This window comes from Hipposideros armiger, unplaced genomic scaffold (assembly GCF_001890085.2).
Source record: "Hipposideros armiger isolate ML-2016 unplaced genomic scaffold, ASM189008v1 scaffold_123, whole genome shotgun sequence".
Lineage (NCBI taxonomy): Eukaryota > Metazoa > Chordata > Mammalia > Chiroptera > Hipposideridae > Hipposideros > Hipposideros armiger.
In genome coordinates, this window is record NW_017731473.1 from 3,161,126 (window position 1) to 3,185,508 (window position 24,383).

At 40.9% G+C, this 24,383-nt stretch overlaps 1 protein-coding gene across 8 annotated transcripts in view; it reads left to right on the top strand.

Annotated features, from left to right (window-relative positions):
* CNTRL (centriolin) overlaps nucleotides 1–24,383 on the top strand; it is a 77,457-nt gene that overhangs the window by 35,071 nt on the left and 18,003 nt on the right. For all 8 annotated transcript variants that reach the window (XM_019648244.1, XM_019648248.1, XM_019648247.1 and 5 more), the window contains 18 exons: nucleotides 562–715; nucleotides 1,965–2,185; nucleotides 3,429–3,605; nucleotides 5,336–5,470; nucleotides 7,541–7,686; nucleotides 8,271–8,478; nucleotides 8,936–9,100; nucleotides 11,055–11,234; nucleotides 12,062–12,178; nucleotides 12,466–12,625; nucleotides 13,099–13,247; nucleotides 14,862–15,051; nucleotides 16,109–16,422; nucleotides 17,903–18,108; nucleotides 20,021–20,213; nucleotides 22,446–22,576; nucleotides 23,268–23,408; nucleotides 23,512–23,638. In XM_019648244.1, coding sequence (XP_019503789.1) covers nucleotides 562–715; nucleotides 1,965–2,185; nucleotides 3,429–3,605; nucleotides 5,336–5,470; nucleotides 7,541–7,686; nucleotides 8,271–8,478; nucleotides 8,936–9,100; nucleotides 11,055–11,234; nucleotides 12,062–12,178; nucleotides 12,466–12,625; nucleotides 13,099–13,247; nucleotides 14,862–15,051; nucleotides 16,109–16,422; nucleotides 17,903–18,108; nucleotides 20,021–20,213; nucleotides 22,446–22,576; nucleotides 23,268–23,408; nucleotides 23,512–23,638 — 3,114 coding nt within the window. The remainder of the gene's footprint in view (nucleotides 1–561; nucleotides 716–1,964; nucleotides 2,186–3,428; nucleotides 3,606–5,335; nucleotides 5,471–7,540; nucleotides 7,687–8,270; nucleotides 8,479–8,935; nucleotides 9,101–11,054; nucleotides 11,235–12,061; nucleotides 12,179–12,465; nucleotides 12,626–13,098; nucleotides 13,248–14,861; nucleotides 15,052–16,108; nucleotides 16,423–17,902; nucleotides 18,109–20,020; nucleotides 20,214–22,445; nucleotides 22,577–23,267; nucleotides 23,409–23,511; nucleotides 23,639–24,383) is intronic.

Below are 24,383 nucleotides of genomic sequence, written 5' to 3' on the forward strand. Positions count from 1 at the left end.
CAGTGAAGCAACGTCCTCCACAACTAGACTGAAGAACAAAAGGACAGCAACTTGTCTGTTCCCCTTCCCCCAATTCCCCAGTGCTGTTCCCTCCCCCAGTTCCCCAATTAAAAAAAAAAAATCTAAAAAAAACAAAAAACAAACAAACAAAAAAAACCCCAAAATTAAAAAATCGCCTGTAATCCTTCTACCCAGATATAATCCTTGCTAACATTTGGAATATAGTCTTTTTCTATATGTATATGTATGTACTCAGTTAACTTTTGGAAACCCTTTTTAAAAGACATTTTAATGCAGTTCAGAGAACTCTGAACCTGGCTACATTACCTACTGGCTGTGTCCTTGGAAAAATCACTTAACCTCTTTTATCCTCAATTTGCTCAGCTATAAAGTGGAGATGGTTCCCACATAAAGTTACGATGTTTAAATGAAAACTACTCACGCAAAAACAACACGGCCTGACACAAAATAGATGCAAATCGTTATATTTTATTTTCCATTCTTCCTTGAGAAACATTAAGGATTACTATTTTTAAAAGTTTTTTTTTTCTTTCAATTCAGTGCCACATGAAGGCTCAGAAAAGGGGTAAAGAACAACAGCTTGACATTATGAACAAGCAGTACAAACAACTTGAAAGCCGTTTGGATGAGATACTTTCTAGAATTGCTAAAGAAACTGAAGAGATTAAGGACCTTGAACAACAGCTTACTGAAGGTGAGAATTTAAGTTGATTTAAGATAAATCAGTTTCAGTATTAATAAAAAACAAATGATACCCAGACAGGTATTAAATCCAGATATTAGCTGAATATGCTTTAGCTGTTAGTACTAGTATCTGATAGGGAAATATTTGCACAGTAACCAAAAGTATTTAATAAAATTAAAAATTTTTTATTTAATTTTGTTGTGTTGATGTCCTGGTGAGTTAGGGCATTGCATTCAGTGGGCAAGAAGTCAAAATATGGTCATAATAAACTCTGGCATTAAATCCTTCAGGAGCAGAGAGTCCATTGGCATCAGGGCATTCAGTGTCTAATTATAACGATAATGTAGAAAGAATTTTGGGATCTACTTTTTTGCAATGCAAACTTAAATTGTGACATTGCCATGACAGTGAAAGAGGAGGATAATAGGCTGTGATTGTGAGAGCCTTTGCTTGGCCTAAGAAGACCCCAGACCCAGTTTTGCCATTATCAGCTATGTGACCTGGGACAAGCTATTTCTATCTCAATCATTAGTCGTTGGGAAGATTAAGTGAGATAGTTTTTATAAAGTGCCTGGCACATGGTAGCTACCTAATATATGGTTTTTTGGTTTTTTTAAGTCTTCAGGTTTCAAGTTCATGCTCCCGGTCTTGGGTTAGTCTTGTTTGTTGAGTGGTTTTCTTTTGTGTAGCTAGCAGCAAGAACTCAGGCTTGCTGCACATTTTTCATTTTATTTGGAAATTACCACTTTAAACTTTGTTTTTTAGCTGAGCCATCCTGCCATCTGTTGGCAGCTCAGTGGCAGCTCAGCTTGGGCAGGGAATCGAACTGGCAACCCTGTTGCTCAGAGCTTGCATTCTTGAGCGAGCTCTTAACCAACTGAGCCACTCGGCCGGCCCCCCACTATAAACTTTTTACAGCATGAGTTAGACATTTTATAAGCAATGTCTACTGAATATACTATTTTGGTTGTATACCTGCTTAATACTCTTGTACTATGGATAATGGGGGCATGGGGGACACTATCATATCTTGAAAAATAAGATAGTAGGAAATCATTGAAAGCTTAGACTTTCATTCTTAGCTATGACAAATATTGGGTTGTCGGAAAAATCATGATGCATTTTTGCAACGAAAAACAGAAAAAATACGTCATGACTTTTCTGACATAATAGCTAAGGAGACTAAATGCAGTAATTATTTATATATCTTGAAAGTGTTTTCTTCTATGCATTATTACCTCCCCTTTTTCCATCTTAGGCCAGATAGCAGCCAATGAAGCCCTGAAGAAGGAATTGGAAGGTGTCATCAGTGGGTTGCAAGAATACCTTGGGACCGTCAAAGGTCAGGCAACTCAGGCTCAGAATGAGTGCAGAAAGCTACAGGACGAGAAAGAGACACTGCTGCAGAGACTGACCGAGGTTGAGCAGGAGAGGGACCAGCTGGAAATAGTTGCCATAGATGCAGAAAATATGCGGAAGGTATGCTTTGTTTTTTCTTCCTGTTTGTCTTAACCTCAGAAGCAGCTGATGTCCAAATGAAGTTAGCTAAGGACATTGGCAACAGTGCAATTATAAGTGGCAAAAGTATTAGTGGCCATTTAGTGTTTTTGGTTTTTTTCTTCCTTTGGTTGTGATACACTTGGAATCATTACTTTTCTTTTACTAAGAATGGAAGGTTATTTTAGCTGAATTTCTATTCCTGAAAGGAATAAAAAAAGAATATGAAATTATAGCTATTATAAATGCTGTATTAAATTATTCATATTTTATTATTTGTGTCTCAAATTTAAGTACAACATAGTTTTTCTTACTCTTGTTGTCATTCATAATTTTAACATTATTTTACAGATAAGACAGACGTAGTGTTATAAATTATACCTTTCAGTCCCTGATTGTTGCCATTTTGGAGATTTTACTTGCTCTGTTTTAGTTGTTCGGCAAACTTTATCATGTATGAGAACCCAGATCCCCAAACCTCACCTTCCATAGGGCTGGCTCTGAAAATTTGAATTAATATGTTTTAATATTATGAAAGCTGTACTGTTTATTCATAGAAAACAGATGGGCTAAAGTGACTCAGAACTGAGGTATGCTAATCATTATGTACTTATATTCTCATTAGCACTCATTTACGTTACTCTATCATCCTTAATATTAGACAGTGCTAGACCCATTTTGTTCTGATAAGTGAACATACTGTGGTTTAATACAGTGTGGGCTTTTGAGTCAGAGATCTCGGTTCATATTCTGACTGTATCCTTTCTCAGCCACGAGCCCCATGCCATTTACTTAGGTGTTCATTCCCTACAGGTGTTTATCTGTAAAATGGGAATAATGTCTTGTCTTACACAGTTATGAAGATGCAATGAAATAATGAATGTGAAAACATTTATTCCAATGTCTGATGGAAAAAAGGTCTTAAATTTTCTTCTGCTCTCTCTTTTTCTTCTTTCATATTCAGGCACATTTAAAGTATTATACCACTGGTTATTTGGGAAAACATGTTGGTAGCTGACTGATTTTTTTCTGATTATATTTAGTGAGGGTTTTGCTTTCCGACCTGGATATGCACAGCCTGTGGCTTCATCATATTGCTAATGAGAACTTTCTGTGCCAGGCTGGCCAGCATTTGGCTCACTGTGCTCAAGTTACTTACAATGATTTGCAGATACTTCAGCAGCACAGTGAGGGCTCTGTAGTTACATACCTTGAATCCTTCCAGGAGCTTGCAGAGCTAGAAATCGCCCTCCAGGAGCAGCATGAGGCGAATGCATCCCTACAGCAGACGCAGGGGGAGCTCAGTGCCTATGAGGCTGAGCTAGAGACACAGCTCAAACTACGCGATGCTGAAACCAGCCAGCTCAAGGAAGACTTGGAAAAACTAACAAGGCTCAGCCAGGTAAGTAGGGGCATAAAGCTGCCCAGAAGGCAAATAGCCTGTGGACTTAACGTATCAGCCTTCCTGTAACGTGATGTAAGACTAAACGCTTTTTCATATCATGTATGTGGAGTGATGGGAAGAGCACAGTTTGGGAATCAGATATTCTGAGTTCAAATACTGCGCATGTGTGAACAAGTGCAAATCATTTCATGGCTCTGAGTCTTTGACAAATGCATTGTCATCTATAAAATGGGTTATGAGGACAAGGGAGATAATGGGCATGAAAGCACCTAGCTAGAATTCTATCTTTCTCAAAACAGCTGTAAGAGGAGACCTCTTTTAAGTTGACATTAAATTTCATTTTGCTACTTCCTATTTTGGTTGGATGAAATATCCACTAGTTTAAATTATATTTGCAAATTGTAGAAATAGTTATTCATCCAGTAAGTACTTATTGATGGTCCACTGAGGGCCAGGTGCTCTGAATGCTGCAGGAACAGCACAGCCGTGGTCACTGTTCTTGTGAGGCCAACAGTCCAGTACATGAAACAGGTGTAGGAGAAAGAAGGGGGTAGGGGTCTGTGGCAGGGGCGGGGTGGTCCAGGAATACAGCCCTGCAGAAACGATGTGTCTGTTTTCTCAGTGCCTGGGACATGAGGAGGGTCAGTATGCTTTTATTGGATGAAAGTGAGATAAAATAGGATCGTTTGAATCCCAGGAATTCATGTGAAATAGCATTCAGATGATTAGAAAAGGAAGTAAGACTAGGCCTGGCTTATTATAGGAATTGCTTTGTATTCCTTTACTTGTCAGGTATCGAATAACCACTTGTCAATTTTCAGGATTACATTTTTCAAGAGAACCAAGTTTTACAAAATTATAGTTGATAAGATCAGAGTGCAGAAAAGGAGATTGGGGGAAAACAATAAAATAATAGTATATACATACTTTTAAATAATAGTAAATAAAATTCCTAGATGGCATCTCCTTTCAAATAAGCTCTCTTTACGTTTTAAGCCAGCCCTTAGCTTGAAATCCATTGTCTTTTGTACTTCCATTGTCCTGTTTTTTTTCCTCTCACAAGTCTTGGCAAAACTATTATAACAGCCTGGCCTTCTCACAAATTCACTTGGTGTGGAAAGGGACACTCCCTTCCTTGGCATTACGACAGCCAGAATTGGTCTTCAAACCACATATTGACAGTATGGAGCGTAACAGATCTTCTCTCTGTGATTTATAGGTCTCCGATTGGTACACTTTAGTTACATGAAATTACTTGTGAAACTTGTTAAATGCAGATTCCTGGGCCCACCTAGAGATTCTGGTTTATCAAGTCCAAGATGGAGGCTAGGCTTATGCGTTTCTAACAGGCACACCAAGTGATTTTGATGCAGGTACTTGAGGATCACAGTTTGAGAAATATTGGTCAAAGGGAAAGGAAAGCAGTGATTGTTAGATCACTCACAGAGCTTTTAAAGAGAGGTGCTTGGGCCCACCCCCAGAGGTTCTGATTTGCTATATCTGGGCTGAGCTGATTTTGATATTTACTCTTCCTTACGTATTAATAGTTTAAGGAGGCACATGAAAAAATACCTTGGGCTTTTAAATTTGGGAGTTCAAACATAAAATTGAAATGTTATAAAACCATAGCTAGCAAGGAACTGCATATATATGTAAATTTCTCTGTGCCTTTTTAGATCATAAATTATTGCAATTTTGTGTTTTCATATTGCTTCCTCTGGCAATAGTTAGAACAATTAGCCCTTGAAGCAGAACTTGAGCAGGAAAAGCAAGCCCTCAAGAATGCCCTCGAGAAATCCCAGCTCTCAGAAGAAAAGGACCAAGAAAATAGTGAGCTCCGCATGCAACTAAAACAGCTGCAGGTGAGACTTGTTGGTTATTACATGGGACTTTCAAAGATGTTGATACCTTTAGTCAGACGCTTAACAACCTGTGCTAACATGCAGTAAGCAACTTGAATTATTACAAAAAAGGAATTTTGAGTGGGACAGTACCAGAGCCTCTGTTCCCTTCTGAGCCATTGTTTTAAAATTATTAATATGCATATTCTTTATGTTGTTATGATAGCGCAAAGAGATGGAGGTGGTGTCAATAGTAAACAAAGAATACTGTGTAAACGCAATAACTTTCATTTATCCTAGAAGCAGATTTGTCACCAGACTGAGCTGAAGTTATTAGATTGGTGCCTTGTTTTTCCAATGAAGTATCTTTGCAACTATCCAGGAATTTACCTACAGTGGGTTGCAATAGAACTTCTTAACTTGGCAGTTTTTACAGCCCCTATCTCAGAAAGGATGCTTTTAAAAACGCAGCCATTTTACATTGCTGGGGGTTTTCTTTGGCAATAGCTATTGTCACAATAACCTGCCCAACAAACTGCAGGAGAAGCAGGTGGACAGAATTTTCCAGATGATTAAACTCTCTCAAAGAGAACAGATGTTTGAAAAATAAGTACCTGGATCCCTGAATCGATACTCAGGTCTTGAGATCTGTGAGGTCAGGGGCCGCTTGGCTGACTGAGTTGACAGCTGTTACACTTTACCAGAAATAAAGGGGCAGAGTTGCTGTGGTTTGGGGAAAGCTTCCCAAAAGTCATGTGTGGGTGTTGTGACAACTCAGACTAAGCTCACCCAGATTCTCTCTCTTCCTCCAATGCCTTGAATATTTTTCCTCAAAGTTTAAGGAAACCTAAAAACGTAGAATTGAATTTTCCCTATCGGTTCAGCCTCTGAAGCAAACATAAAAGATGTCTGTGCTTCCCATTCTGCTGTGAGTTGTGTGCATGTTGGGTGTTCATTGGATTATTTTTTATTTTTACTGTGGAAAATCTCAAATAATCACAAAAACAGAATAGTCTTATGACCTTTTGTCAACCCAGCTGTAACAAGTCTCAGTATTCTTCCATTCTTATTTCAATTAGTCCACATTTTTTGGCTGAATATTTTAAGGAAAATCTCATGCACCTTTGTTGCACTCATAAATACTTCAGTATACATCTCTTCAAAAAAAGGACTAAAATATATTCTTCAGGGGCCTTCTCCCCCAGTGTAGAAATGGAAGTCAGCTTTCCAGGATGCTGGATGCTGTGAGACTACCAGTCCTCTGGTTACTTGGCCTACTAGCCACCTGATTCCGAATACAAGTTAAACTCACTCTACATTTCGCTCTGTCGGAACTCATTTAGTTGCAATGAACTGTAACCCTACTAACATTAGCTCAAGAAAAGAGACAGTTTGCCAGGACCCAGCGCCGGGCTGAGCTGATTTTGATATTTACTCTTCCTTAAGTATTAATAGTTTAAGGAAGCACATGAAAAAATTACCTTGGGCTTTTAAATTTGGGAGTTCAAACACAAAATTGTAAATACTGTTTTATTTATTGTATGCATCTCTAAAAAAAAAGGGCTTTAAAAAATCATAAGCATGGATACCATTGTTATACCTAAAATTATAAATCCCTAATATCAAATACATTATCAGTATTCACATTTTTCAAATTATCTCATAAATTTTTTATAAGTGTTTTGCTGGAATCAGGATTCAAATGAGGTACACACCTCGCATTTGCTTTACTTGATTCTTAAGGCTTTTGTAGTCTATAGGTTTTCTCTTTTTTTTCTTGCTGTTACATATGGGGGCTTATTTCGATTCAAGTTAGTTAGGTTTTGGTAAGAAGACATTCATAGGCAGTGTTCATAGGTACTCCTTTTTGCGCCACATCAGGAGACATCATAATGCCTCATTGTGTCTTTTGTGACTTTAGATTGATCAGTAGATTCATATATTTTCAGCCCAGGTGGAAGGAGTGTAAAAAAAATGGTAAAGGAGTTGAATAAAACTATTATATAACAAGTAATACAGGCTGTGTATGTGGGTGTATTTTTAAATTTTATTTTGGTAACTTTGACCTCCCCATTTTGTCCCCTTCCTTAGGATGACAATAACCTGTTAAAACAGCAACTTAAAGATTTCCAGAATCACCTTAACCATGTGGTTGATGGTTTGATTCGTCCAGAAGACGTGGCAGCTCGTGTGGATGAGCTACGGAGAAAACTGAAGTCAGGAGCTGGGGAAATGAGGTAACAGGAAATCAAGATGCCCAAGTACACAAAGTACAAAGTGGGCCGAGTTGTGAGGGTCAGTAATGAACTCACCTTTCCAAGTCCTGTGAATGGACAATGTGTTTGTAGGTTCCCCCTTATCATATTTTATCACTGAGACACAAGATTGCTTAATTCAAATTGTCTGTCACTGATTTCTTTTTACATTTTAAATCTTTTATGCTTTTTAGTATTAATTTAAAAAAAAGTTTTTAAGAGTATCTCTTTCTTGAAAGTTCACTGCATATGGTCAGGAACTAGAGCCACATTATGCATTTTAGATAGAAAATCTAAACAAAGCTGAGTCTAATTGAAATATAAGAAACAGACATTTATTCTTTAAGTAAACATTGTTAGCCTGTTAGGAGCCTGTATTTTCATAGTGACAGCAGACATTTAATAAAGCAATGGGTTGCACTTATGCTCAGTAAGTTGCTATGGATTGACACTAGTCCCATTCCACACAGTTGTTTTTACTTCTAATGTTACCAGCATGTTTGTACCCAGCATCCAGCATCAGAATAAAATGTCACATTTATACCATCTTTTCTCTCCCTTACCAGAATCCATAGTCCTTCAGATGTCTTAGGGAAAAGTCTTGCTGATTTGCAGAAACAATTCAGTGAAATCCTTGCATGCTCCCAGTGGGAAAGAGAGGAAGCACAAGTGAGAGAGAGAAAACTCCAAGAAGAGATGGCTCTGCAACAAGAGAAACTGGCAAACGGACAAGAAGAGTTCAGGCAGACCTGTGAGAGAGCCCTTGAAGCAAGAGTAAGAAAAGGGCAGGAGGTGGCCGGAGGGGAGTGTTTGGCAAATACTCACGTTTTCAGCAAACTACAATGCTTTCTCTCCCATGTAAATACAGTATAAATGTTATTTTCACTCATAATAAGTCAAGCTGGGTGTGACTAAAATTCAACCCTGAATATAGCTTCTGATGTCAAAGTCAGGCTTCATTGTAACACTGTTTTCTTTGTCCTAGAGGCAAGGGAGAGTATAGTATGGTGCCAAAATCTGATTTTTCTTGATATAATTATTTTAATGAGACAAACATTAAAATGGATCCTAGAGAATATTTAAGAGAAAACCATTCCCATTAACTCATACAAAATTTGATACTCTTCTTAGTAAAATGAGATATCATTCTCTAAAAAGTTTTTATTTTGCTTAAAACATATTTTGCTTAAAAATCAAAACTCCTGTTTCCTTACATGTTAATTTTGATAAGAGGCAACATGAAGCAAGAATCCAGCAATTGGAGCATGAAATTCACTATTTGCAAGAAAATCTAAAAAGTATGGAGGAAATCCAAGGCCTTACAGATCTCCAACTTCAGGAAGCTGATGAAGAGAAGGAGAGAATTCTGGCTCAACTCCAAGAGTTAGAGAAAAAGGTGGGAAGACTAAGAAAGTGACACACAGGAGTTCCTACTGCCTGGTCCTGCCCCGAGCAATCAGGCCAGCTGAGAAGGGGTGTGATCCACAGTCACCGCTGGTTGCATTGCTGGCCCAGAGGTGAACCTGACCTGAGGGGAACCTGGATGCATGTCATGGAATCAAGGGCCTGAGTCAAGGGTGCCATGATAGATGCAAACAAGAGAACTGGGAATGTAAGAGTGACTTGAGGTGGTACTTATATGTCGTTGGGATGAGTTTGCCTCCTTTGAAACTCCTTGCCCAATTGGACACATCCGTGGGAAATTACTTTAAATTCCTCATCTTCCCTTCTAACACCCTGGCCTCTTTGAACTTCTCCATCGCATCTCCACCATCTACTCCCACTGTCACATCTTAGACCTGGTCCAATTTAGAAATTGTGCCCACCACCTCTGAAATCACAAACTGAAGTGTTCCACTCTGATCGTATCCTCTTGTTTTGCCAGCACCCCCAACTCTGATGATTTTTCAACCGTATTGATAATTCCAGTGCATTAGCACCACTTTTCTGTCTGTTAAGCTTTCCTGTCTTTATTTTCCTCCTTAAATTCCATAATCTACCACTATAGCCATGTTTGCAAATATCCTCAAATCCCTTGCCCTTTTCTCTTGTCTTACTTCCCTGACAACTGCAGCTATCTGCTTTCTTTGGGCTTGCACATGCTAAGTATTCCTAGAGAAAAAAAAATCACCATTCCAGGCATAGTGGTATCACTATAAACTCTTGGTTACCAACCTCAAATGGGCAACTTGACCCTTTTCTCTATTAAGCTCATTCTCCCATATGCTTCATTATTTCATATCCTCTCCCTTCTCACATCTACCTCTTCCTTCTCCCAGCCTCAGTGGATGACTTGCTTCATACTTCACTGAGAACCCATCAGTCCCCTAAGTCTCACTGAGTTCGTCTCCAAAATATTGGGTTGTTGGAAAAGTCATGATGCATTTTTGCAACAAAACACATAGAAAAAATACGTCATGAGTTTTCTGACAACCCAGTATATCTGGAATATATGTACTTTTTCTTTCTCCAACGCCACCACCCTCCTTCAGCCATCATCTCTCTCCTGGGCCACTGCTACGGCCACCCGACAGATCTCCCACTTCCACTCATGACCCTGATCCACAGAGCAGCCACAATGTTCTTTCAAAAACGTGAACTGGTTCTTGTCAGTTCCATCTCTGTCTCCCTCCCCACTCTAATAGCATCCTTATTTTTAGAGTAAAGATCAAAATTCTTAAGCCTAGGAGGCCCTGCATGATTGCCTCTGTTAAGCTCTTTCACCTTTTCTTACCATGTTTCTTCTTTCAATTCATCAAATATGCCAAGTTCTATCTTCCTTCCAGGCCCCCCCCACATGCCATTCCCTCCCCTGGACCATGATCCTCCACTGTTCTCCCTGACTGCCCCCTTCCCACCAACCTGGGTCTCCCCTGCTCTTCTCTCAAATAGTACCCTGTTCTGTCCCTTGATAGCACTAACCACAGTCTTAGTTATACATTTGTCGGAGTATTTGTTTAATATCTGCCTCTCCTTAGCTCCTTGAGGGCAGCAGCCAAGTCTGTTTTATTTACCAGCATAGCACTACCGCCTGACTCAGTGATTCCAAGTGGCTGGTCCATCACTTGCTGATGGTGCCAAGAAATGTCTTTCCAATGAATGAATGAATTTATGATCATTAAGATTCTTGACTAAGAAGACTGATTGCATTCTAAGTTTACCATACAGTTTTGAGATGATTTTATTTATTCATTCACTTAGTGAATATTTGTTGAGCACCTACTATGTACAGGTCTTGTAGGCACGAGGTGTGCAGCAATGAACACAGCCCCTGCCCTCATGGGAGAGTACATCTTAATTCATTGTTACCAAATGATTCATCTGTTTAATTAACGTTTCTTTCATTTTAGAAGAAACTTGAAGATGCCAAATCTCAGGAGCAGTTTCTTGGTTTAGATAAAGAATTGAGGAAACTAAGGAAAGCTGTGGCCGCCTCTGATAAGGTAGCCACAGCTGAGCTCACCATTGCCAAAGACCAGCTGAAGTCCCTTCATGGAACTGTTATGAAGATTAACCAGGAGCGAGCAGAGGTGAGCCTACCTGTATGGAGCAAGTTTCCACCAGTGCCGCTGCTGTCAAAACACATAGCAACTTGTATTACTGATCTCTTGTGATAGACTTTTGTTATTTTTTTAAACCTCTATAAAGTTGTCTGTTTCCCTTCAGACCTGAAGATTGTATTTCTCCCGTCACAGCCCTGCCATATATCCTGCACTCTGTTGAGACCTAAAAGGAACCTTCGAATGAAACAAACCATCTGTACCTCAAAGTGTAGGGGATCTGCTCAGGGAGGGAGATACTGGGTTATCGGAAAAGTCATGACGCATTTTTGCAACAAAAAAACATAAAAAAATACGTCATGACTTTTCCAACAACCCAGAATCTATACACACCTGAACAAAGGTCTTAAAGGCTTGCCATATAATCCTTCTGATCCTGAGACTTTTCATCTCGTGCAGTCAGATGATTAATATTTACCTAATAGGCCTGTTATAACTCCTGGCTGAGATAATGCCTGTTACAGTCTTTGTAGGATGCAAATGCTAATGAGAGTGAGATAATATGTTATAGGAGAGAAAAGTCTAATGGTGAGCGTCCACACCAGTCATGGAAGACTAGAACAGTGAAGAAAAAATTAGGTCTTGCGCTTTCTGTTGCAGCACCCTGCCCACGTGGCCCCATAGAGGGATGGCGCAGGCTGACAAGTGATGGGAACAGCACAGGACAAGCTGGGACTTGGCGCCACGTGTATGTGGGGTAGCCAGGCAGAGGAATCAACCTGGGAGGAAGAAGGAAATTAAGAGGACAACCTGAGACAGCAGTGGTGCCTTTCTCACACCTCTCTCTGTCCCAGTAGGAGTTCCAGGAAACGGAGAGGTTCAGCAAAAAGGCAGCGCAAGCCGCCAGGGACCTGATGCGAGCGGAGGCGGAGATCGAACTCCTGCAGAATCTTCTCAGGGATAAGGAGGAGCAGGTCAGTGCTGGTACCTGAGACCTTTTCCTTGTTGGGACCTTATCAGTTCCTAAAAGACTGATCGCTGTAGGGATAAGGTGACATCCCAAAGAGTTTTGAAGTGCAATTACTAGTCATTACTTTATCTTCTGTGTGCCAGGCACAGTGCGGTTTAATTATAAGGAGTAATGCGGTTTCCTCATTAGTAAAGTGTAAATAAAAATTATAGAATTATAATGAAGTGGCAGGGATGAGTACATCTGGAAAGACTATTCATTAGCAACCTTGTGTGTGTGATTTCTCAATAGTTTCGAATTGAGATGGAGAAAGCAGATGTAGGCAGCAGAGGTGCAAACTCACAGGTTCTAGAAATCGAGAAACTGAGTGACACAATGGAGAGACAAAGGACAGAGATCACGAGACTGCGGAATTTACTAGACCTCACAGGGGCTGGTAAGGTATTGGCTGGTAAGTATTGGGCTGTGCTTTTGGTAGTGGTTTGGTAGTTTTTCTCAAATCATCTTGTTTGTTTCTGACCTTTAACAAATTTATATAACTGTTACAGATCAGTTCCATGCTTGATGCACACAGCAGTGATCATTAGCTTAATAAATAAAAGACTTTTAAAAGCATTTTATGTAAGTACAGTATGAAGGGATTTGCTTACAAAGAGATGAGATTTAGTTTTGTATTTTCAAAAGAAATAATGTTTACAAATCTGTTTCTTTTCTTTCTCTGGCATACTTTATATGTGAACAATAGAAGGATATGTCTGTTCTCTTTAGGTGTAAGCAAAATCTCATTACCAAAGGGCAGGCTGAAAGTCAGCTTTGAGGAACTGATAAAAGTCATCGACTGTCATGAAGTCACTTTTGTATTTTGAGAGAGAAAGGAAGTAGATGATTTTATAGCCAACTTCATACACTGTTTTTCCTTTACAGATAACAAAGGAAGCTTTGAAAACTTTTTGGAAGAAATTGCTGAACTGCGATGTGAAGTTTCTTATCAGAATGATTACATCAGCAGCATGGCAGATCCCTTCAAAAGACGAGGCTATTGGTACTTTATGCCACCACCATCGTCATCAAAAGTATGAAGTCTGTGGTACTGGGAGTATATCTGAATTTTCTTGAAGAAAGTGTGACAATGTTCCCTTCTCCAAATTTGTGAACAAGTGTCAAGAACAATATATCAAGCCTAAGCCATGCATTGAAGTTCTTAAGTGTTTTTAATATTTGAGATGAAAATAGGGCCTTCCCAGGGGATGTAGCAATTGCCCATTTATGCTTAGGTGGTACATTGTGGGGTCCCAGAATGAGGATCCTGTGAGGGGATAAGATGACTTGAGCCCAGAGAGCCTGTTGAAAAATTATAGAATTGTACAGGTGCTCAGACATAAAAATAGGCACCTGGATTTCATTTCATTTTAACAAACATTCATTTGGTGCTTACTGAATGCTAGGCAGTGGTGGGGTACCATGATGAATGATATAGCTTCTGCTCTCATAGACTCATGGGCTGGCAGGGAAGACAGGCACACCAATGTAATTACAAAACAGTGACATGAAGGTGACAGCAGACTTGACCTGTGTACTGTAGCTGCAGAACAGTGTTAAGGGTTCATCTTGTGGGGAAGTTCAGGAAGGAAGGCTTCACAAGCAGGGTTGTGAAGTCAATACTTAGCGTCCCTGAAGGGATGGGTTTTTAGAAGGGAGGCGACAGCTCGTGTAGACGAAGAGATTTGGTTTCGCTTATGGCATGTAGCCTGTGGGGCCAGAGGGTTGGATGGGAACAGTGAAAGGTGAAGCTGGAAAAGTAGATTGGGGTCATGCTTTTTTAAAAAGGGCCTCAGAAATCCCTTGCACTTAATTATGTAATCCTTAGGAAACTGAGGTTGTGTGTAATATGATCAGAGCTATAGTTTAGAAAGAATAATTGGGATGAGTGTGGTGATGAGACTGGTGGTGGCAACCTGTGCTTGGGGCTGTTTGAACGCATTCAGGTGAAGGACAGAGGAAGCCAGAGCTGGAGCAGAGGAGACAGCATCGAGAGGCGTTCAGGACACAGAGTGGTCAGAGCTTGGGGCCTGAGCGTGGGAAGGAAGCAGAGGGCAGTGACACTCATCCATGGCAGAACGGCTGGGCGACACCCTGCTCAAATCTGCTGACAGGCAGCAGCCAGGCAGAAGCAGCTCTGACTCTCTAGGATCCCAGGGCGTGTAGGCTTAGTCAGAACCCCAAAGAGCAGAATCTGAGGTTCCCTTCCCAGAAGCCTAGAGGAAGCCAACATCGCTGGCACAACCAGGGCTGGAGGTGGAAGCAGTGTGGGTGAGGGAGAGTAGCAGAGTAGAGCTTTAAAGCCATGCCAAGCTCCCAGGGCATCGGGACACTTACAGCCCCAGAGTCCCTTGGAAGTTCACTGGTGTCCTTTGCCTCAGTTGCTGGGCCTTCAAGGACAACGCAAAAGAAGAGACACCACTGAAAAAGATAAGTACTGGAGAAGAGAGGCTGACACCCATGCATTTTATATGACCATGTAATCACATGTCGCTTCTGTCTGTGAAAAGTGAGAATTATGATATATGAAACAAAAGCAGTTCTTTCTCAACTTTGCTACATCTCAACTTTGCTGTAGACATTGACATTCTTCAAAATCAGCCTTTTCATTTGTAATAGACAGTATGCTCTGTTGTCCTTTATTTTAGGTTTCCAGCCACAGTTCCCAGGCCACCAAGGACTCTGGTGTTGGCCTTAAGTGCACAGCCTCAACTCCTATTAGAAAACCACAGCCTGGGCAGCAGGATGGGCAAGAAGGCAGTGGACCCCCACCTGCCTCGGGATACTGGGTGTATTCTCCCATCAGGAGTGGGTTACATAAATCGTTTTCAAATAGAGGTAAGTTAAATCGCATAAGGGAAGTTGCCGTTCTCATGCCTGTTTCAGAACCCTTCAGTGGTTCCCTGAAATCCCTACGACACAGTCCAGACTCCTTCACTTGCTCTGCGAGGCCCTCTGTGCGTTGGTCTTGGCCAGTGACCACTTGTCCTCTTGTCTCACCTCCCATCACTCTCCCACACGTCAGCCACACCCAACAGCAGCCTCAAACCTCAGTGTCTTAAACCCTCTCTTTGGAATGTCCTTGTTCTTCCTTCCTCTCCCAAACCTATTTCTCCTCATCCAAGTCCTCAAACGACACTCCTTCAATGGAGCCTTCCCCCGCCCTGCCCCGCCCAGGGAAGCCTCACTCACAGGCTTCTTTGCCTGTGCTCCTGGAGCATGGCAGCTTACATCCTTGAATCATGGCATTCATTTGCTTGACTAAAATGAAGTGTCAGAGGTCTGTCTTCTAAAGCTCTGTGTGGAAGGCTCAGACCTGGAGTCAATCCTAGCTCTTTCACTAAGTAACTGTGTGATCCTACGCAAATCAGTTAGCTGCTCTGAAACTGTTCACCTGTAAAATGGGAATCCCCACTCCTGAGATTCTGTTCATTCAGGAGCCATTTATTGAGCACCTGCTGTATGCTAGGCTCTTTGTCTTCAGTAATAAACAAACAGTTCCTGTTTGTAGGGGAGATAGGAAGTAAACCAACACCTTGGAGAGTGCTGTTTGTCATGACGGTGGTAAATGCTGAGAGCTGTGGGATCTCACAGCACATCTCTGTAGGTTTTTTATGTAGCACAAAGCAGGCATCCAAATGGTTGCTGAATAAATGAATGAATGAATGAAGATGGAAAAAAAACAAACCAACAGATAGGCATAAGAAAAATTCAACTATAGCCACTGAGAGTAATTTGAATCCGTTTTCATCTGCTTTTTAAAACTGCTTTTGACATTTTTTGCAGAATTGTATTGTCCCATTCCTGGTATCTTGGCCTAAATGCTACTGTTTTCTGCTCAACTTGTTTACCTAGTAAGCCTTGGAGGTAAAACACTCTGTTTATTTCTTTCAAGATGCAGACAGTGGAGGAGATAGCCAGGAAGACAGCGAGCTGGATGACCGAGAGGACCTCCCGTTTGTGCCTCCTCCTGGTTACATGCTGTACACTGTGTTTCCTGATGGTTCTCCCGTACCCCAGGGCATGGCCTTGTACGCGCCGCCTCCTCCCCTGCCCAGCAATAGCCAACCTCTCACCCCTGGCACTGTGGTGTATGGCCCGCCTCCTGCTGGGGCCCCCATCGTGTATGGACCTCCTCCCCCCAACTTCTCTGTCCCCTTCATCCCTATGGGTGTGCTGCACTGCAACGTCCCGGAGCACCATAACCTAGTAAGTGGGGAGACGTGAGATCCTGTCCACACTGCATCCATGGACACTGACTAGGGTTATATACTTGATGAGCTGACCTACTTATGAATGGGTTAGACCCCAAAAGCCTGTTGGTAAGGCTGATGTTTAGAATTGAGTCAGCATTCTTATACAAAATACTGTCCCGGACAGGAGTTAAGGTACCAGACCAGTCTACAAACTTGGTTTAACTACAATATTTTGTAACAAAAATGCTTTCGGTCCAGGAGGTAACTGTTTTTAGAAAGCTTATTATATATTTTTCTACTGACAAGAATTATATTAATGTGTATGTATATTTACATACTAGTGCCTGTACTTATACACATATATGCTTGTATGTGTGTGCACGCATGTATGTGCTTGTATATACACACAGGTATGAGCAGCATACAGCAAGGTTTGATGGGGATCATCCCTGGATGGTGAGATTTACTGATTCTTTCTTTTCATCGTTCTTATTTTACTGTATACACAACCTTGTATTCTGTTTTTCCCGCTTAATATTATGAGACTTTCCCCATGGTTTTACACATGTTTTTTAACAGTATGACTACACAACAGTTCTTTATTTGTAGGCACTGTAGTTAACTGTGTGTAAATTTTTCTATATTTCATATTTTTTTCCTAGGTTAGATTCCAAGATACGATTACCTTGTAATCACTAGCTTGCTTCATAACTTTTTAGTTCTAAAGAAATCACATGTATTACAAGCTCCTCCTTCAAACTCAAGACACCTGGAGCTCTTTGTTTTTTTCATTTTCTTATTAGCAGATTGAGAAGACGGTAAAGGTCTAGGACACCTGGGTGCCAGCCACCAGCCCCCTTTTAATGGGTCAGACTGACTTCAAAGGGACTGTGTATATTTACATAGTTAAAAATGACAGTCATTCACATTATCTTGCAGTTTTTCAGTGCACATTAGATTTGTAGCAATTCTGCTGGTTCAGCATTTGATGATCTCTTAAGCTGGTTTTTATCTCCAACAGTACCCAGCTGTTTCTCTAGTTTCCCAGGTGCACTTGTATTTGCTCGTTATCTCTTCAGTTTAGGTCTTTTCCATTTCCTTTATTCTTCAAAACCCAGGCAAAGCACCTCTCCCTGTGGGCAGCCTTCTCAGATAGCTCCTCTCCCATGTGCCTGGAGGAGAGAGAGCTCCCTGTGTATCTTCTGCTAGATGCCGAGCTCGAGGCAGAGGCTATCGACCAGAGGCGCTTGGTGAATGTGTATCAACCGTAGTTGGACAGAGAGAAAAGCTAAAAGCTTTATTAGTCTACTAATTTCATCTATAGTATGTGAAAAAAATGGCTCAACTTAATTTTTCTTTTTATACTGCAGCCTTAAAAGCTTACCCCCATTTTTGGGTCAGATATACATGCCACTTTAACCACAGTTAATTGCAGGAAAGAGGGAAGACATCAGGTGATGTTTCAGTATTGCTTTTTTTTTTTCTTTGTTCAGGAGAGTGAAGTTTCTAGATTAGAAGACATAATGCAGCATTTAAAATCAAAGAAACAGGAACGGTGGATGAGAGCATCGAAGCGGCAGTCTGAGAAAGAAATGGAAGAACTGCATCACAACATTGATGATCTTTTGCAAGAGAAGAAAGACTTAGAGCATGAAGTAGAAGAATTACATAGAACCATCCAGAAGCATCAACAGCGAAAGTAATTGTTACTAGCCATTTTATTTTTATAATTCGGATGAATATAGTATTTGTTCATTAAGGTAATGTAAATCAGTGTCGTCAGTAGAACTTCCTGTGATCTTGAAAATGTTCTAATCTGTGCTGTCCAAAACAATAGCCACTAGCCACGTGTGGCTACTGAGCGCTTAGAATACGGCTCATGGAGCTGAGGGAAAGAATTGAATTTAATAGCCACATGGTGACTACCATATTGGACAGTGTAAGCCTAAATTCTCTTAGCCAATAATCCAATTCAGCTCTTCTTGTAGTCTGTCCTGGAGAGTGGCACAACTGTCCCCCCTGTCCAGTTACCTGGCCAAAAGCATACCAAGTCTCCTCAACTCCTCCCTTCCCCTCAGGCCCCCAGGCATCCAGCTAGCCTCCAAGTCCTGCTCACTCTGTACCGACAGCTCTTCACCTAGTCCCCTTCTTTCATCTCCACTGCTGGCTTTTAATCAGCCTCAGCCTGAGTCATTGTAACAGCTTCCATACTGGCCTTCCCTGTCTAGTCTCTCTCTCTTTCTACCTCGACATGGCTATAAATCTCATATGCCACTCTCCCATGTGACGCTCGGTCCCATCAGAACATACACCACCCGCCAAGATCTGAGTGCTGCCCGTTTTGTTTGTCCTTCTCTCCCACACACCATGTTCGTTCTGGCCATACTTACTTTGCCTTGGTTTCCTCAGGCACCACGTTTTCTTCTGCCTCCCCACCTTTGCACACCCCGTTCTCTGCCTAAAATGTCTCCCCCCCTGCCTAACTCCAGCCTGTCTTTCCAGATGAAGGTCAGGGTTCCCGTTACACAAAGTCTCATCTCAGGCGCCCACAGTTTGGGGTTGACAGCATTGGGCTTAGTACTGTTCACACCATGTTATAAGTAGCTGCAGCACCAGGTGTGGGCCTGTTAACACATCAGTCTCTGCTGAGTGGCCATTTGTGTAGCAGCCCATCTTCTGCAGTGGCCAATGAATTATGACAGTTCCCCAGTTTTTGTCATTTAAGTCAGGCTCGCCCAAGCACCAGGGTTGCGAGGGAGACCTGTGGAGGACACAGGGGTGAGCTAGATACGCTCTCTGCCTTCTAACAGACCTTGCGGGGGAAAGCAGGGACCACACCAGCAAAAGATTGGGACTAGATGTTTGCAGGTTTGGGGGATGGTTATATCTATTATTTTTGTAGGTGTATGCGTATGTTGGGGGGTGAGGATAGTAGGGCAGTAACTACTTCTTTTCCCAGATATAAAAGTATAATAAATGATCATTTTAGGGAATCTGGTAACACAAAAATGTTCAAAGAAAAACTAAATATCATCTCTATGCCTTCATTTAAAAAGAATCTGTTAATATATCGATGAATTTATTTTCATGTTCTTCCCACATAGATGGTCCAGTTTTCAAATAATTTTGACATGATAGCTTTGAGTTACCGAATCCCATGTCATGTTTTTTGATTTGTTAGATATCATCGCCATAATTTTACTCTAGGAAAACAGACAAAATTAGGTGGTCTTTGGAGCAGCTGGGTCTTAAAGGATAGTTTTGAGGAAATAGATGATTATTGTAGTAGTGATTTGTTTTATTTTTATACCACAGAAGAACGGAAGTATCAACATTGTCTTGACCAAGTGCAAACAAAAAAATACTCTTTATATTAAAAAGGACAAAAAAAGTGCATCATACACCATAACATGTTGTACACTTATTGTCAATAGGATGACATGTTGAATAAAAAGGTGAACATAAAACTCGAGCATAACCAAGTGTAGCTGCCTCTCCTACCATTTCTCATATAACGTTAGAAAATCATTGTGCATCTTTTTATCAGTTAGGCTACATGTGTCTATATTGTCTACATTTAAAATCTCTTAATGTGTATATAATTCTTTTAGAGACTTCATTGATGGAGATGTGGAGAGTCTTATGAATGAACTAGAAATGGAAAAATCACTCAAACACCATGAAGATATTGTAGATGAAATTGAGTGCATCGAGAAGACCCTTCTGAAACGTCGGGCAGAGCTCAGGGAAGCTGACCGACTGCTGGCGGAAGCTGAGAGTGAACTTTTATGCACGAAAGAGAAAGTACGTTCAGTTGTGGTTTGGGGTGAGTCAGCCTGAAGGATTAGAAAGGAAATATGATAAGAGCACAGTTGTCCAAGTCAGACAACCAGGGTCCAGGCTGGACTCTGCTAGTTAAGTAGCTCTAAGAATCTGAGCAAGTCACTGAAGTCCCTGAGCTTTGCTTCCCTCGTCCGTAGATCTAGGCTGAGAATGCCTGGGTTGTTCAGTCTGAATCACATGAAGCAGCATATTTAAAACTCTTGAAGTCATTAGTGCCAGACACACACCAGTTCCTTATCTTGTGTGAGTCTCTTTTTAAATTATTTTAGCTTTGATGTCTGTATTTATTAACTAGGTCAATCTTATATTCTTATAAAGCAACAGTGGACCTTACAGGACTCCTAGTCTTTGTTCTCTAAGTCAATAATATAAAATCAAGTTGTTGTTTTTTTGTTTTTTGGTCTGAGATAGTATTCTTGAGACTACCACACAAAACGAAGGCAAGGAGGAAAAGGAGCTACCTTTTATTGAGTCCCTGCTATGGCCACACATTGGCTTTTTCAGAAATAGCATTTTATTTAACCTTCCTGGCAACCCTGTAAGATGGTTGTAAGATGGTCGTTAGCCCAGGACACAGATATAGCTCAGAGAGGCTGGTAACTGGCCCAGGGTCACACAGTTCAAGTTCTGCTTCGCCAAGAGAGCTTTTTTAGTCAGATGAGAATTCCAGGACAGAACACCAGTACCCATATGAAGCACCTCAGTAACTACTATTTTTATACTGTTATTTCAATATGGATTGATTTAAATGAATAGAAATCTATTACCCAAGAACTGAAATGAAGGACTTATTAAAGAAATTCTGTGTGTGATGGCTTTCATAAGAATGGAAAAATACCCTCTTCTCTTTTCAGATGACCAGTTCCTTCTTCTGTTACCTGTTAGATTGGTGTGAGAGAAAATAGATGTGAGCAGGCTAGAGAAAAATTGATCACTGGTACACAAAAGAAAATTGATGATCCCGGTTGTAGGCAGAGATAGCAAGATAACCAAGGCTACTAAGCTCATACCCCTTCATCCTCCCAAAATGACTCAGGGAGGCAGCTTGCTAAGGAGAAAGAGGGAGGGAGGAAGTGCTGCATTTTGTAAGGAATGTGCCAGACATGTTAAAACCTGACATAGAAGGAGATAAAAAAAACTACTTTGGAAACTTGGCATTCTGGAGTGTGTAGTGAGTTTTGTCCAATGCTTTGCGAGGAAACTGACAGAAACCAGCCTTTTGAAATGGAAAGAAGTAGAGTGAAGAAATATCTAGCTCTCTGGGAGCTTGCCAGCCCTTTTGTATCCACATGGGATATTTGATATAGTTTAACATACAGACGCCTCTGACTTTAGTGCAATTGCAAAACTTGAGTTTTTTAGCTGAAGATGAGTCACTTCTCAACCAGGTGCAAAACAAACTCTATTTTTGGACCTTTGGTGACATTGTTTTAAGCCTCTTATTTTAGACTGAAAAAGAAACCAAGTTAATAAACAAACAAAAATTACTGGTTTTGCCAAATCTTGTATAGGAAGATTTTTGAAATACTTTAAAAGTATTTCATATCTGTGTTTCTCAGCCATAATTAAATCATCTTGAGATGAATGAGGTTTAAATTAACATGATGAATATCTAGAGTACAGCCAGAATCTCTGTTTGGAGGGAATATGGGTAAAATCACTTCACTGCCACTTAATTGGGTAGATATTTTTAATTGAAAAACATAACCTATAATAATATTACAGATTATTTTTTAAATAAGAACATCCAGGCTCACCACCCTCAGATGATTCTTTTCTTTTTGCATAACCTTTCTGTCTTTGTTGACACAGATGCAGTTTTATATAGTTGCTCTTACAGTGCTTACACCATTTTAAATGTATGTTTTTCAGTCAACATAATATCATTAACATTCTTCCATTTGCCACATCATCTCTCATTTTAAAGGCTACACAACATTCCATTGTGTTGACGCATTATTCCTTGCTGAATCTATTATTTGTCCTCATATTATTTCAGTATACAGTGAGCATTTTTGTGTAGCAGTTCTTCTGAATTCTTTTCTAGGATTGGGAGAGTCAAAGTGAATGAACATTTTTGTCAGTCCTTCTGTATTGCCTCATCGTTTTCCAAGAGTTATACCAATGTACACCGCCAATAACTGAGAGAGAGTATTATAACTGAATGGCTTTTAATGGCAGTTTCTTTTCTAGACAAAACATGCTGTGGAAAAGTTCACTGATGTCAAGAGAAATTTATTGCAAACCGAGAAAGATGCTGAGGAATTAGAAAGGAGAGCTCAGGAAACTGCTGTTAACCTTGTCAAAGCCGACCAGCAGTTCAGGTAGGTGGATCCCTCAGCCACTGATGTATTCGGTGAGATAAATGAGAAGCTTGGCCCTAAGAGGATGATAACTGCTTTATGACAGATAATGCATGTGAAGTCTAAGGGGTCTGGAGGGAATAATCGGATGTGGTTTTTTTATTTTTTATTTTTTTTATTTTTTTAAAGATTTTATTGGGAAATTGGGGGAGGGGAACATTGTTGGGGAATTGGGGATGTTGGGGAATTGGGGAAGGGGACTGGCCAAGTTGTTCTTCAGTCTTCGTTGTGGAGGGCGCCAGTCGCCATCTGGCTTCCCATCGGCAGCTCGTGGCCTCTAAGCTCAAGGTGCTGTGTTCAATCTTAGTTGCAGGTGGGCGTAGCCACCATCCCATGTGGGAGTCAAACCATAGCCTTGTTGTTAAGAGCGCACGCCCCATCCACTGAGCCATCCGGGCGGCAGCTCATCTCAAGGTGCCGAGTTCAGTCTTAGTTGCGGGTGGGCGTAGTCCACCATCCAACAGGCAGTCTTGTTGTTACACCAGCTGAACCATCCTACCACCTGTTGGCAGCTCAGTGACAGCTCAGCTCGGGAACAGCGTCACTGGCCCATGTGGGAATTCAACCAGCGGCCCTGTTGCTCAGATCTCGCGCTCCTAAGCCAATTCTTAACCAACTGAGCCACTCAGCCGGCCCCTCGGTTGTGTTTTAGATTGCTCCAGGCTGACACAAAGGATTTGGAGCAGCACAAAATCAAACAAGAAGAAATCTTGAAAGAAATAAACAAAGTTGTTGCAGCAAAAGACTCCGACTTCCAGTGTCTAAACAAGAAGAAGGAAACACTGACTGGAGAGTAAGTTCTGGGGCATCTGTGGGGCCTTTAGGGGCTGGTGCTGGAAGACGCTCTTTGGGTGGAGTTTCCCTTCGGATCTGCTCTAGTAGTGCGTGCTTTGTAGGCTGCAGAAGCTGCAAAAAGACATTGAGGCCGCGGAACGCAATGAGGATGACCACCTGCAGGTCCTTAAAGAGTCCGAGACCCTCCTGCAAGCCAAGAGAGCAGAGCTGGAGAAGCTGAGAAGCCAGGTATGGCAACAGACACCTGAAAAACCAGTTCATGTTGTTTTGAAACCTACATTCATGTGACGATTATAACATGTAATACACGTTTGATTGTAGCTAAGACTGGAAAATACAAAGTTAAGTATAAAGCATAAATGGGGCTATATATCCTAGTGATTGAGAGTAGAGCCCAACCCATATTTGAGTCCCAACTCAATGCAATATATGACTGAGTAAAAGAAGCGACTCTGAGAACAGGATATACTGAGATGATTTGTGAGAAATATGTTTATGAACACTCAACTTGTGTTTGTATTTTTAGTCTATACAAAAGTATGAAACTGGTCATCTGATAAGGGGGATTGTGAGGATCTTCCATTCTCTTCCTTTTGCATGTCTGCATTTTCTGCTTTTTCTATAAACAACCACATGTTGCCCTTAAAATTGTAACTAATTTTTAAATTTAAAAAATGAAAAAAAATTAAAATCCCTGCCTAACTTCCATTGCCAAGGTCCTTGTCAAGTGGAATAAGGTATAGATATGAAAGTTCTTTGAAAAACCATGACCTGAGGGATAATCGTTATTATCCTATTGTTTCCTGGGATCTGAGTGATTTTATGGACGTGAGCTCAAGGTCTTTATTAGGTGTTTCGTGCCTGTACATCCAGCCTGGCTTTCCTGAGTCTTGCAGCTAGGATAATTATCGGGTTGTCGGAAAAGTCATGACGCATTTTCACAATAGAAAACATAGAAAAAATATGTCATGAC